General features: G+C 58.4%; 3 protein-coding genes across 5 annotated transcripts; 2 read left to right on the top strand and 1 right to left on the bottom strand.

The window, feature by feature from the left end:
- Positions 1-8,832, bottom strand: LOC115643927. Of its 2 annotated transcripts, none has more exons than XM_030547935.1 (2): positions 8,810-8,832; positions 1-1,111 (listed from the first exon to the last, which is right to left on the bottom strand). In XM_030547935.1, exon 2 carries the CDS (start codon positions 1,011-1,013, stop codon positions 111-113), a length of 903 nt encoding a protein of 300 aa, XP_030403795.1. In that variant the 5' UTR covers positions 1,014-1,111; positions 8,810-8,832; the 3' UTR covers positions 1-110. The 2 variants fall into 2 exon arrangements, with proteins under 2 accessions (XP_030403795.1, XP_030403794.1); XM_030547934.1 differs by lacking the exon at positions 8,810-8,832 and adding an exon at positions 1,929-2,635.
- LOC115643929 lies at positions 919-5,100 on the top strand. 2 transcript variants are annotated; one of them, XM_030547938.1, is made up of 4 exons: positions 919-996; positions 3,385-3,453; positions 3,653-3,789; positions 4,309-5,100. In XM_030547938.1, the coding sequence occupies exons 1-4, from the start codon at positions 994-996 to the stop codon at positions 4,655-4,657; spliced, it is 558 nt and encodes a 185-aa protein (XP_030403798.1). In that variant the 5' UTR covers positions 919-993; the 3' UTR covers positions 4,658-5,100. The 2 variants fall into 2 exon arrangements, with proteins under 2 accessions (XP_030403798.1, XP_030403797.1); XM_030547937.1 differs by lacking the exon at positions 919-996 and having other exon boundaries at positions 3,138-3,453.
- On the top strand, positions 4,358-11,124 carry LOC115643928. Its single transcript, XM_030547936.1, has 4 exons — positions 4,358-4,445; positions 6,684-6,767; positions 6,968-7,060; positions 9,032-11,124. Exon 4 carries the CDS (start codon positions 9,103-9,105, stop codon positions 9,778-9,780), a length of 678 nt encoding a protein of 225 aa, XP_030403796.1. The 5' UTR covers positions 4,358-4,445; positions 6,684-6,767; positions 6,968-7,060; positions 9,032-9,102; the 3' UTR covers positions 9,781-11,124.
- Positions 11,125-11,875: the final 751 nt, after the last annotated feature.

Here is an 11,875-nt window from a genome sequence, read left to right as displayed (position 1 = left end):
TGCCACTCCGGCAGCCCCCTCCTCCCCTTTTTTTTTGCTTGGGGTGACAAAAAAGCCAGAGCCGGCCCTGGCCTTCACCACAGGGGGCCGATGTTCAGGGCGTGGTGGGGCTAGTTGCCGTTGAGGAACCGCACGGTGCGGGCCCACAGCCCCGATGCCCGGATGCGGTAGTGGACGCGGCCGTCCCGGTCGTCGTAGACGTTGATCTGGTTCCCCCCAGCCCCCGCGGAGAACCTTAGTGCCTGCCCAGCGCAGTCCACCACCATCCTGGCGTCGTCTTGGACGCAGAACGGCTCCTCCGTGAATTTCTGCACCGCGAAATCCAGGCAGCCTCTGAGCTCCTCGGTCAGCGCCCCCCACGCCTGGAGCCGGTGCCGCACCATCAGCAGCTCGTCCACGCTCAGCGGCTCCGGGCGCACGGCCAACCTGGCCAGGTACAGCTCGGCCGTCCGCACCTCCACGCTGTACCGGACGCGGTGGCGGAGGAGATAGACCGAGATCTCGCAGTCCCCCTGGCCGGAGAGGAACTCCAGTGCTCGCCCCGCACACTGGATGCTCAGCCGGGCGTTTGCCTGGACCGCTGGTGGCTCCTTGCTGAACTCCTCCACGGCCCGATCGAGACAGGCCCAGAGCTCGCTGCTCGCCTCGTCCAGGCCCTGCAGCCGGTCCCGGTGCTTCAGGAGGTTGGCGATGGTCAGAGGCTCCCGGAAGGACAGCAGGGCAGCGATGTGGAGCAGGGCGTCCCGGAGGAGGGTGAGGATACCCTTGGGGAGGTTCGGCGGACGGATCATCAGAGCCGTGGGGTCCCCGGCGCTCGGGAGGGAGATGCCCAGCGTCTCCTGGTGCAGCATGGGAGCAAGGATGCAAAGGACGATGGAGACCAGCATCATGGCCAAGGCCACCATGAGACACTTTCGCAACAGGTGGCCCATCTGCCTCCTGACCCAGTCCAGGGGCCACCGGAGGAGCCAGTTAATGGCCCAGCTGTAGCTGATGGTCAGTGGATGAGCCATGGACCTCCAGTCCCTGCCCCACAGCTGGCTGGGTGAGGGGTCAATGCAACTCAGTGTCTGGACGACCAACTCAGCATGGCCTGGCCACGGCCTGAGCCCTAAGGAACGGGGAGGAGACTGGATCAGCTCAGGTGCCCCTCACTCCTGCCCCACAGCCCACTGCTAGCCCAGCCCTGCCCCCCAGACCTGACGGTGCCCCTCACTCTCAACCCGCAGCCCCCTGCTAGCCCAGCCCTGCCCCTCCCAGCCCTGACAGTGCCCCTCACATCTGCCCCACAGCCCCCTGCTAGCCCAGCCCTGCCCCCTCAGCCCTGCCGGTGCCCCTCACTCCCGACCCACAGCCCCCTGCTAGCCCAGCCCTGCCCCCTCAGCTCTGCCGGTGCCCCTCACTCCCGACCCGCAGCCCAGCCCTGCCAGTGCCCCTCACTCCCGACCCACAGCCCCCTGCTAGCCCAGCCCTGCCCCTCCCAGCCCTGACAGTGCCCCTCACATCTGCCCCACAGCCCACTGATAGCCCAGCCCTGCCCCCTCAGCTCTGCCAGTGCCCCTCACTCCCGACCCACAGCCCCCTGCCAGCCCAGCCCTGCCCCCTCAGCCCTGCCAGTGCCCCTCACTCCCGACCCACAGCCCCCTGCTAGCCCAGCCCTGCCCCTCCCAGCCCTGACAGTGCCCCTCACATCTGCCCCACAGCCCCCTGCTAGCCCAGCCCTGCCCCCTCAGCTCTGCCAGTGCCCCTCACTCCCGACCCACAGCCCCTGCCAGCCCAGCTCTGCCCCCCCAGCTCTGCCAGTGCCCCTCACTCCCGACCCGCAGCCCCTGCTAGCCCAGCCCTGCCCCCCCAGCTCTGCCTGGGCTGCAGTTGGGAGTGAGGGGCACCAGTGGATCTGAGATGGGGGGGGTCAGTGATATTCCTACCCCAGCACTTCCAGTGTCTGCTGTTCTCTCAGCACAACTTGGTTCTCTGGCTCTGGCTCTGCTGCAGGATGAATTAAAATTCCCGCCCCCCCGCCACGTCTCCTGTTAGTTTCAGTTTCATTTCTTCCTCTGGAGCCAGAGATGGGGGGGGGGGGCAGGAGGCAGCTGGTTCTGGTCTGTCCATCCTCTCCCCCTTGTGATCTGTGTCTTCTCCTCATCGCCACCTGCCCAGGGGGCCCTGCCCCCTTTCCCGGGGGGGGATGTCCCAGACTCCAGCTCCATCTGGCTCCCCTGCGATTTTCCATTCACAGGAGATCTGGCTTTTTTCCTAATCCAGTTTTGATCTGATCTGGAAAACGACCCCCCGTGGGCTTTCAAATTCCCCACAAACCGCAGCCCCTCAAAAGTTTGAGAGCCAAAGGCCCTGAACGGCGGGACCAGAGCCCGGCTGACGGGGGTGAACGAGCTTTCCCGGGACAGGGAGCCGGGGAGGGGGAAAGCTTCAGGCCCAGGCTGTATTTACGGTACATGAACGCAGCCCCTCTGCCCAGGAGCCCGCAGACCCCGCTGGGTTTGCCCAAGTGATCGGCTTCGGCTGGGGTCGGGTCACAAGCGACACTCATTCCTGTTCTGAACTTGTTACAGGGGATGGACCAAAATATCTGGACGCTGATATTTTAACTGCATCGTTCCGTGTATTAACCTTAACGTGGGATTGTGCAGGTTATACCCTGGGCTCCCCCAGCCCTGCCGATGCCCCTCACTCCCGACCCGCAGCCCCCTGCCAGCCCAGCCCTGCCGGTGCCCCTCACTCCCGACCCGCAGCCCCTGCTAGCCCAGCCCTGCCGGTGCCCCTCACTTCCGACCTGCAGCCCCTGCTACCCCAGCCCTGCCGGTGCCCCTCACTCCCGAACCGCAGCCCCTGCTACCCCAGCCCTGCCGGTGCCCCTCACTCCCGAACCGCAGCCCCTGCTACCCCAGCCCTGCCGGTGTCCCTCACTCCCGACCCGCAGCCCCTGCTAGCCCAGCCCTGCCGGTGCCCCTCACTCCCGACCCGCAGCCCCTGCTAGCCCAGCTCTGCCGGTGCCCCTCACTCCCAACCCGCAGCCCCTGCTAGCCCAGCCCTGCCGGTGCCCCTCACTCCCGACCAGCAGCCCCTGCTAGCCCAGCTCTGCCGGTGCCCCTCACTCCCAACCCGCAGCCCCTGCTAGCCCAGCCCTCCCCTCCCCCAGTTCTGCCGGTTTTCTGACTTTAAACCAAGCCTTGTACGGCGGGATAATGTTCAGCATTATGCCAGGGTGGACAGAGACTCTTTCCCTGACCTGTGTATTAGATGGTTTTGCTATCAGGTTTAATCCAACACGGACATTTGAATGCGGGGCGGGGAAACATTGTTCTCTTTTCTGTTCTTACCCTGGGGGCCGCCCTGAACTGGACTGAAGTTGCTGGATGCCAGACAGCCGTGAGCGGAAGGAGGGGTGAGGACAGGGGAGTCCCTGCTGGGAGGTGTGGAGTCTACCTAAGGGTACGTCTACATTACCCGCCGGATGGGCGGGTAGTGATCTATCCATCGGGAGCCATTTCTCACGTCTAGTGTAGACGGGATAAAATCAGTCCCCAATCGCTTGGCCGTCGGCTCTGGAACTCCACCGGGGCGAGAGGTGGAAGCGGAGTCCACGGGGACCCCTGGGTTGCCGGCGGCTCAGATTCCCTCTCCCTCCCAGCGCAGCAGCCTCTCCGTCCCACGCGATTCTTCTCATTGCCGGCGGGGGCGCCGGGGGCCGGGCAGAGCTCCGCAGCTTCGCTTAGCGCACGTGGCACGATTCCCGCGACGGCCGACAGCAGGGCTTCTGGAGCAGAGGTGAGCTGGGGGGGGGAGCTGCCACGGGGGGGCACCTCAGCGAAGGGGGGAGCTGCTATGGGAGGGGGCACCTCAGGGAACGGGGGTGCTGCTACGGGAGGGGGCACCTCAGGGCGGAGCTGCCACAGGGCTTGGGGGGTGCAAGGTGGCAGTTTCACCCAGGGCGCAAAACTTCCTTGCACCGGCCCTGGGTGTAGCCAAGTGCTAACCCAGTCCAGGAGTCCTGGCTCCCAGCCCCCTGCCCTAACCCACCAGGCCCCACTGCCCTTCCAAAGCTGGGTTAGAACCCAGGCGTCCTAGGGATACAGCTCAGGACCAGATTTGGATCTCAGTGACTCTGGTGTAAATCCAGAAGCCAGTGGAATTGCTCCAGTGGAATTACGGGTGAAATCAGACCCAACGATTCATTTTCCACCAGCTCCATTCCCCCAACGAGGCTGAGTCCTCCACACACTCATCTCAGCTGTGCCTCAAAGGGAGATCTCAGACCCCATGACCTGTTTCCTCTCCCACTTTCAGAGCTTGTGAGTTTGTTACCAAGTTTCCATCCATTCCCATCAGCCAGCAGCACCTGGAACCAGTGCGAGGGACCAATGGATCCCTGTGCCTCGATTTCCACCCGCCCGGAGGTGCTGAGCGTGGAGAACATCGCCAAGGTGCGGATCAGTTGGCGTCTCTGGGTGGCCTTTCTCGCCCCACGCAGGAGTGTCTGGACCACGCGCTGCTGACGTTCAGCCGGGAGGTCGGCTACCTACAGGAGAAGACCCGGCTGGTGATCCACTGCGAGGGGCAGGAGCTGGTGTTCTTCTCGGGCCAGGGCAAGAACAACATCGAGGTCTCCTACATCCAGGGGGTGCCCCACTATTGAATGCAGCTTCCCCAGCAGAGACGTCGCCCAGCGGGATCTTGGTGCTGAGCCTGGCAAACCTGGGCAAAGTGATGGTTTCAGGCCCTGGCCGCAGGGCTTCAGGCTCTGGCCATGGGTCCTGTCTCCTGGCTGTGGGGCTTCAGGCTCTGGCCCTGGGTCCTGTCTCCTGGCTGTGGGGCTTCAGGCTCTGGCCCTGGGTCCTGTCTCCTGGCCGTGGGGCTTCAGGCTCTGGCCCTGGGTCCTGTCTCCTGGCCGTGGGGCTTCGGGCTCTGGCCCTGGGTCCTGTCTCCTGGCCGCAGGGCTTCGGGCTCTGGCCCTGGGTCCTGTCTCCTGGCCGTGGGGCTTCGGGCTCTGGCCCTGGGTCCTGTCTCCTGGCCGTGGGGCTTCAGGCTCTGGCCCTGGGTCCTGTCTCCTGGCTGTGGGGCTTCGGGCTCTGGCCCTGGGTCCTGTCTCCTGGCCGTGGGGCTTCGGGCTCTGGCCCTGGGTCCTGTCTCCTGGCCGCGGGGCTTCGGGCTCTGGCCCTGGGTCCTGTCTCCTGGCCGTGGGGCTTCGGGCTCTGGCCCTGGGTCCTGTCTCCTGGCCGTGTGGCTTCAGGCTCTGGCCCTGGGTCCTGTCTCCTGGCTGTGGGGCTTCGGGCTCTGGCCCTGGGTCCTGTCTCCTGGCCGTGGGGCTTCAGGCTCTGGCCCTGGGTCCTGTCTCCTGGCCGTGGGGCTTCAGGCTCTGGCCCTGGGTCCTGTCTCCTGGCTGTGGGGCTTCGGGCTCTGGCCCTGGGTCCTGTCTCCTGGCCGTGGGGGTTCGGGCTCTGGCCCTGGGTCCTGTCTCCTGGCCGTGGGGCTTCTGGCTCAAGCTCCCTTCTGCTTCTTCTGACTCCCCCACCCCATCAACCCTGACCCCGCTGCCTGCCCCAGATCTCCATCCATCCCCCTGTCGCCCCTGGCCCCACTGCCTCCCCCACACCTCCATCCATCCCCCTGTCACCCCTGGCCCCACTGCTTCCCCCACACCTCCATCCATCCCCCTGTCACCCCTGGCCCCACTGCTTCCCCCACACCTCCATCCATCCCCCTATCTCCCCTGGCTCCACTGCCTCCCTCAGACCTCCATCCATCCCCCTGTCACCCCTGGCCCCACTGCCTCCCCCACACCTCCATCCATCCTCCTGTCACCCCTGGCCGCACTGCCTGCCCCACACCTCCATCCATCCCCCCGTCACCCCTGGCCCCACTGCCTCCCCCACACCTCCATCCATCCCCCTGACCCTCCTGCCTCCCCCACACCTCCATCCATCCCCCCTGTCACCCCTGGCCCCACTGCCTCCCTCACACCTCCATCCATCCCCACATCGCCCCTGGCCCCACTGCCTCCCCCACACCTCCATCCATATCCCTGACCCGCCTGCCTCCCCCACACCTCCATCCATCCCCACATCGCCCCTGGCCCCACTGCTTCCCCCACACCTCCATCCATCCACCTGTCACCCCTGGCCCCACTGCCTCCCTCACACCTCCATCCATCCCCACATCGCCCCTGGCCCCACTGCTTCCCCCACACCTCCATCCATCCACCTGTCACCCCTGGCCCCACTGCCTCCCTCACACCTCCATCCATCCCCACATCGCCCCTGGCCCCACTGCTTCCCCCACACCTCCATCCATCCACCTGTCACCCCTGGCCCCGCTGCCTCCCCACACCTCCATCCATCCCCCTGACCCTCCTGCCTCCCCCACACCTCCACCCTTCCCCCTGGCCCCGCTGCCTCCCCCCCCATCTCCATTCAACCCCCTGTTGCCCGTGGCCCTGATGCCTCCCCCAGAGGCCACCAAAAAATGTGTTGTGAGAAGCCCTGCTCTGGAGTTACAGCAACGTCAGAGTTCATCCCTGAGCCCACGGACATTTCAGGAACTGGCTTTTCTTTTCCTCTCTCCTGGCCGTAAAACCTCAAGAGACAAAATCGCTGCAGCCAGCAGTGTACAAATGTGTGCATCATTCGGAAACTAAAAGTAAACGTCCTGTGTTCTGGGTGCAGCTAAATCTTCTCCGCTGTCTGTGATTCTGGGAAGAGAGGGAAAGCGCAGAGCGTGTCTCGTCTCTTCGGATCGTCCCCGGCTGGGTGAGTAGTGAGATTTCTTGCTTTCTCGGTCTTTGTCTTTCCTTCTCGATTCTGCTTCCAGCTGACCTGAGGTGCGTTTCCCGGTGGAACAGGCATATACGTCTTGCAAAATGTATGGTCATTGATGATTCCCTCCTTAAAACGTCAAATCAGGGCGCCAAATCCTCGAAGCTAACAGCTGCTGTCTTGGTCGATGGCAGGGATCCAGTCGGTAACCTCCAGAGCGAGGCTGATGTACCCCGAGAGCTTGAAGTGAAGAACCGTCTTCTACAGCAGGGAGCCGAAGAGACAAGGTAGGTGAGGTAATATCTTGTATTGGACCAAGCTCTGTGGGGGAGAGAAACAAGCACTTTCGAGCCACACCGAGCCCTGCTCCGGGTCTGGAGATGGGAACCAGAGACTCTGAACTTCTTACAAAGCTGGTTAAGCATCCGTGTTGTGAGGGCGTTTCTTCAATCACGGGCGGTGGGTATCACAGGCCAGGGCAGGCTTAAACCTCCCCTAACCCAGGTCGTGGCCCCACTCATGCTCCCCCTCTCCCCCGAAGCCAGCGGGGGCTCGGCTTGGGCCGGCAGCCGAGAGCTTGGGGCTCAGATGGCTGGTGGTTTGGGCTGGCCGGCAGGCCAGGGTGACTCAAGCCAGTGGGTGGCCTTGGTTTAGGGCGGTGCTTGGGGTCGTCTGGCGACCCGGGGGTCAGGGCGGTTTGGCCAGGGCTCCTCCGGCCATGAGGGTGGGGCCTCCAGGCTCTGGTGGAGGGGGGGCTTGGGTGGGAGGAGCAGGGCTAGAGAGACTCGCCTCCCCCAAAAGGGAGTTCTCAAACACCTCCCATGGCTTTGGGGGTGACGAAGAGATCACAGGTGAATCGATCGCTTTGTGAAGAGCGTTCACCCCCTGGTGATGTTGTTTTTGTCTTTTACCCTCTGTGAGTTCACTCGGGAGTGCGGTGATTGTCTGGTGGTTGCGGCATTGCATGCCCTGGCCGAGGTACCGCAGGTTTTGTGGTAGGCAGGTGTGGGACTCTTGGATCCTTTAAGGTGTGTTGTGGTGTGGGGGGGGGAGGTACTGCTCATCGAAGCAGTGGAGATACAGCTGCAGGCTTTGCCTCTGTTGTCCTGACCCAGAAGTTGATGGCAAAGTTTTAAAGATCCAGGATCACCACCTAAGAAACGTGCACCCAGGGTATTACAGAGCTGGATTCCCTTGTATCTGGGAAGCGGATGGGATGTGAGCCGATCTTCCAGGCAAAGCTGACATGCGTGTGCCTCTCCTGACTCCATGAATTCTGTTTTCCCTGCTGGTCTCTTTGGTCTGAAATAAACGTGCGTTGCACTCCAGTGCTTACGAAAGACCAGCACCCAGCACCCTTGCTACTAGGGTTCACTTCCCCTTCCCTCGGTTGCTGAAGAAGCAAAGCGCACGTCCACACTGAGCTTGCAATCCCCAGGCAGCGAACAACCCCCGCTCATGATGGGTGCTCGTATCATGTGAGCAGTCATGGGACAAGAGGGAAGGTCCTCTCCTGGGTCAGTAACTGGTTCAAAGACAGGAAGCAAAGGGTAGGAATGAATAGTCAGTTCTCAGGATGGAAAGAGGTAAACTGTATATTCCCACGGGCCATTCGTAATGATCATGCATGCCCGTGTCCCAGCTGCTGTCCTCCAACTTTGGGTAATTGTTTCCTGCCACCTTGTGTTATTGACACTCGCACAAAGCCTGTGCAAATTAGGTATCAGCTCTCAAGAGCAAGTGGAGAATCCTGATCTGGTGAAAACTCATATTGACACCGGAATAACGACCATGTGAGGCAAGGGGAGACTCAGCCTCCTTAAGGACAAGAGAAATATCGTTTCTATTCTTTTTAACTGCGTTGCAATTCCCTATGGTTAAAGGTTTTGGCCTGTAGCCCCACCTGAGCCCTCGACTTCCACCCCACATCTCTGCTGGTGCCCCTCAATCCAGAACGGCAGCCCTCCTGCTATCCCAGCTCAAGGTGCCCCTCCCAGCTCTGCCACTGCCAGCTCCATTCTTGTTAACACGCTCACCCTAGTGCTCCATTTCTGAGCTGTCGTGAGCAGGGACGATTTCCCTCCCCAGAACATATAACCGAAATCTGTCTCCTGCAGCTCTGGGTTCTTCAGTAAACTCTGAAGTGGCAGGAATTCAAACTCAACTCGTTCTCTGGGAAGTAGCTTTGCAAGTCTTGCAACATCACTTGGCCATAAGTGAATTGTTCCATGACGGGTTGATTTTGTTTTTGTTTTCAGGCCCAGCTGCAGCAAGGTGGGATCCCCTCGGTTAGTGAGCCAGAGTCTGAGTCAATTAAGACGGGGCCAACATGGGTTCTCAGTTGGGCAAGACCCATCAGCTGAGCACTGGTAGCCTGCGGGAGGTGAGGAGGGAAATGGAGTCCAGCGACATGATGAGCGAATCGCTTGACAAGATCTTCCAGTGTGCGGAGGAGCATTTCGCCAAGGAGCCCGACTGCGTGAAGAACAACGCCAAGATGACGCTCCACTGGAACGGGAAATCGCTGGTGTTTGTGTCCGGCCGAGGAGTATGCGAAATTAATGTCTCGTATAAACAGGGCTCTGGGAAACCCAGCTATAATGTCACCTCGCATAGCTTGAATATCTTTCTAGGGAGGATATCAGCTGGCCTGAGGGTCCTGAGCCTCGCAAACCTGGAAGGAGCCCGGAGGAGCCTGGATTTATGGGAGGAGACACCCAAGAGTCTGAAAACCTGCTTTGACTGCGCCATCTGGGGCTTCCGGAAGGAGCCCGCGTGCGTGCAGGAGAACGCGAAGCTGGTGATCCATTGCAGCAGGAGAAATCTGCCGTTCATCTCTGGGAAGGGCGAATGTGAGATCAGCGTGTCCTACAGTGATGGGAAACCGGTCTACACCGTCAAGGAGCCCACAGGGGAGGTTTACCTGGCACGACTCGGCACCCGCCCTGCACCTCTGAGCGTCTCGAGTGTAGTGAGGGCTCGCAACACGTTGGAGTCCTTTGGGTGATGACGCAGGAGCTGAGGGGCTGCTTGGAATATGCTCTGGAAGCCTTGGAGGAGGCACCTAAGCGTGTTCAGGAGAATGCGCTGATGTTGCTCGATACCACCAGAGGCAGGATGATGTTCAAGTCTGGGAAAGGGGAGATTACAATCACCGTCTTCTCCATGAACGGGGAATTCACGCATGACGTCAAAATGCCCAAAACCAACCGCCCGCCAAGAAAGTGAGGAGGAAAAGAAAAGAAAATTGGAATTTGCCAAGAGGCTTTGCCCTTCAGAGCAGGATTCAACCTGAGAGTATCTTAGCTGGATCTAGTGTCGCCAACTTTCTCCATTTCATCGCCATATTTTGTGTTATGCTCAAAGCCCCCAGCTCCAAGAGTCAAGGGATTTCCGGAGAATCTCAGCTTTCATTTTTTTAAAAATGGAGGTTGCGTGGAAAAGCCAGAAAAGTGACACTGAAAATTGCAAAACCAGGCAGTAAATGAGCTGGATGAAACGTGTTGTTGTTGTTGTTGTTGTTTAAAATCTCACCATTTTTAAGCCAGTCTCATGCTTTCTGGGTCCTGATTCGTGATTTTTGATCACTTGGGCTTGGCAAGACTGGGACTAAAGGAGAAACCAACACTTTTCCAAGGATTCCTTCACATCCTCCAGCTCCACGTGTAGAGATGGTTGACGTTTTTTATAGAGAAACTTTTTTTCTAACCTCGACAAATATTTTTTTCACAGAATCCAAAAGATTTTTCCCAAAACTTTTTTTTTTGAGGAATTTGTAGGAAATTAATTGTACATGAACTTAAAAACACACACAAACACACTTTCTTTCAGTTTTCATTTTCCATTTGTTTTTGGTCACCATAGTGTGATGCAGTGCAGAATGAAATTGTGACCTCTACATCTAAAAGAGGACAGGTCTACATTAGCTCCATGATTCGGGTTGGTCCAAGATTTTGTTTTGTTTTTTCAGTCACCTTTGCCTGAAAACCAAAAATGAATTTTGAGATTGACACATTTTCAGTTGTTAAAGTGAGTTACCCATTATTCAAGTAGAAGAAAGAGGTGTGTTATTCACTCATGTTGAACGAACCCAAGTTAATTACCTTCTGTTACGAGCTTTCACTGGAAAAAAGTGTGTTTTTACACCCGAATAGCAATTTTAATGTAAACTCTTTGGGTATGTCTAGACTACCCGCCGTATCGGCGGGTAGTGATCGATTTCTCGGGGATCGATATATCGCGTCTCATCTAGATGTGATATATCTATCCCCGAACTAGCTCCCGTCGACTCTGGAATTCCACCAACCCAAATGGCAGTAGCAAAGTCGACAGGGGGAGCCGCGGACGTCGATCCCGCACCGTGAGGACGAGAGGTAAATCGATCTAAGATACTTTGACTTCAGTTACGCTATTCACGTAGCTGAAGTTGCGTATCTTAGATCGATCCCCCCCAGTGTAGACCAGCCCCTAGTGATGTCAAAGGTGATAGTTTTTACCTTGCCATAAGAAGTTTAGGTGAACCAACATCCCCGCGTAGTGATGCATAGACAGATGGAGCTGGTTGGACAGACAGACAGAGCTGCAGCTGGATGTTTTAACTAGCTGATTACTGAGCACATTCTTCAAGATCAGCTTTAAGATTCTTTTAACATCCCATCTTAGTGAGGCAAAGACAGCTTTTAGGGTGGAGCATAACATGAAACATCCAAGCCGCTGGATGCTTCTTAATGACTCATGTTAGGAAAACACAATTAAGCCACGCTAGCCCTGTTAAAATCTTTGAGAGAATTGCTTGCAGCTTTGACTCTATGCACCCATTTACCTATTATTGAAATCCTTGTACTGGCATGTGTACGTATATTTACACCCACTTAGCTTTGAAATAGATTATCTGCTGAATATTGTCATGCTCTGCTTGGTTTGCAGGAGGCTAAGAGGAAATGAAAAGTGTGTGGATGATTTTGAAAACATCTTATCTAGCTGCCTATGCAACTGCACCATGGTTTATATGACTTTGAAACAATGACGTGTGCTGATGATGGGAGAATTTTAACAATAAAATTGTCCTACAAATATGATACCAGCCCTTTTTCCCGTCAGAT

This window comes from Gopherus evgoodei, unplaced genomic scaffold (genome assembly GCF_007399415.2).
Source record: "Gopherus evgoodei ecotype Sinaloan lineage unplaced genomic scaffold, rGopEvg1_v1.p scaffold_78_arrow_ctg1, whole genome shotgun sequence".
NCBI lineage: Eukaryota > Metazoa > Chordata > Testudines > Testudinidae > Gopherus > Gopherus evgoodei.
Note: the sequence above shows the minus strand (reverse complement) of the source record. Positions and strands in the feature narration are given on the sequence as shown.

Coding starts and splice junctions, on each gene's coding strand:
- LOC115643927 (XM_030547935.1), bottom strand. CDS start 1,013: ATGGCTCATCCACTGACCATCAGCTACAGCTGGGCCATTAACTGGCTC.
- LOC115643929 (XM_030547937.1), top strand. CDS start 3,262: ATGGTTTTGCTATCAGGTTTAATCCAACACGGACATTTGAATGCGGGG. Junction 3,454..3,652: donor GGTGTGGAGTCTACCTAAGG/GTACGTCTACAT, acceptor TCTCCCTCCCAG/CGCAGCAGCCTCTCCGTCCC. Junction 3,790..4,308: donor GCAGGGCTTCTGGAGCAGAG/GTGAGCTGGGGG, acceptor TCCCACTTTCAG/AGCTTGTGAGTTTGTTACCA.
- LOC115643928 (XM_030547936.1), top strand. CDS start 9,103: ATGGGTTCTCAGTTGGGCAAGACCCATCAGCTGAGCACTGGTAGCCTG.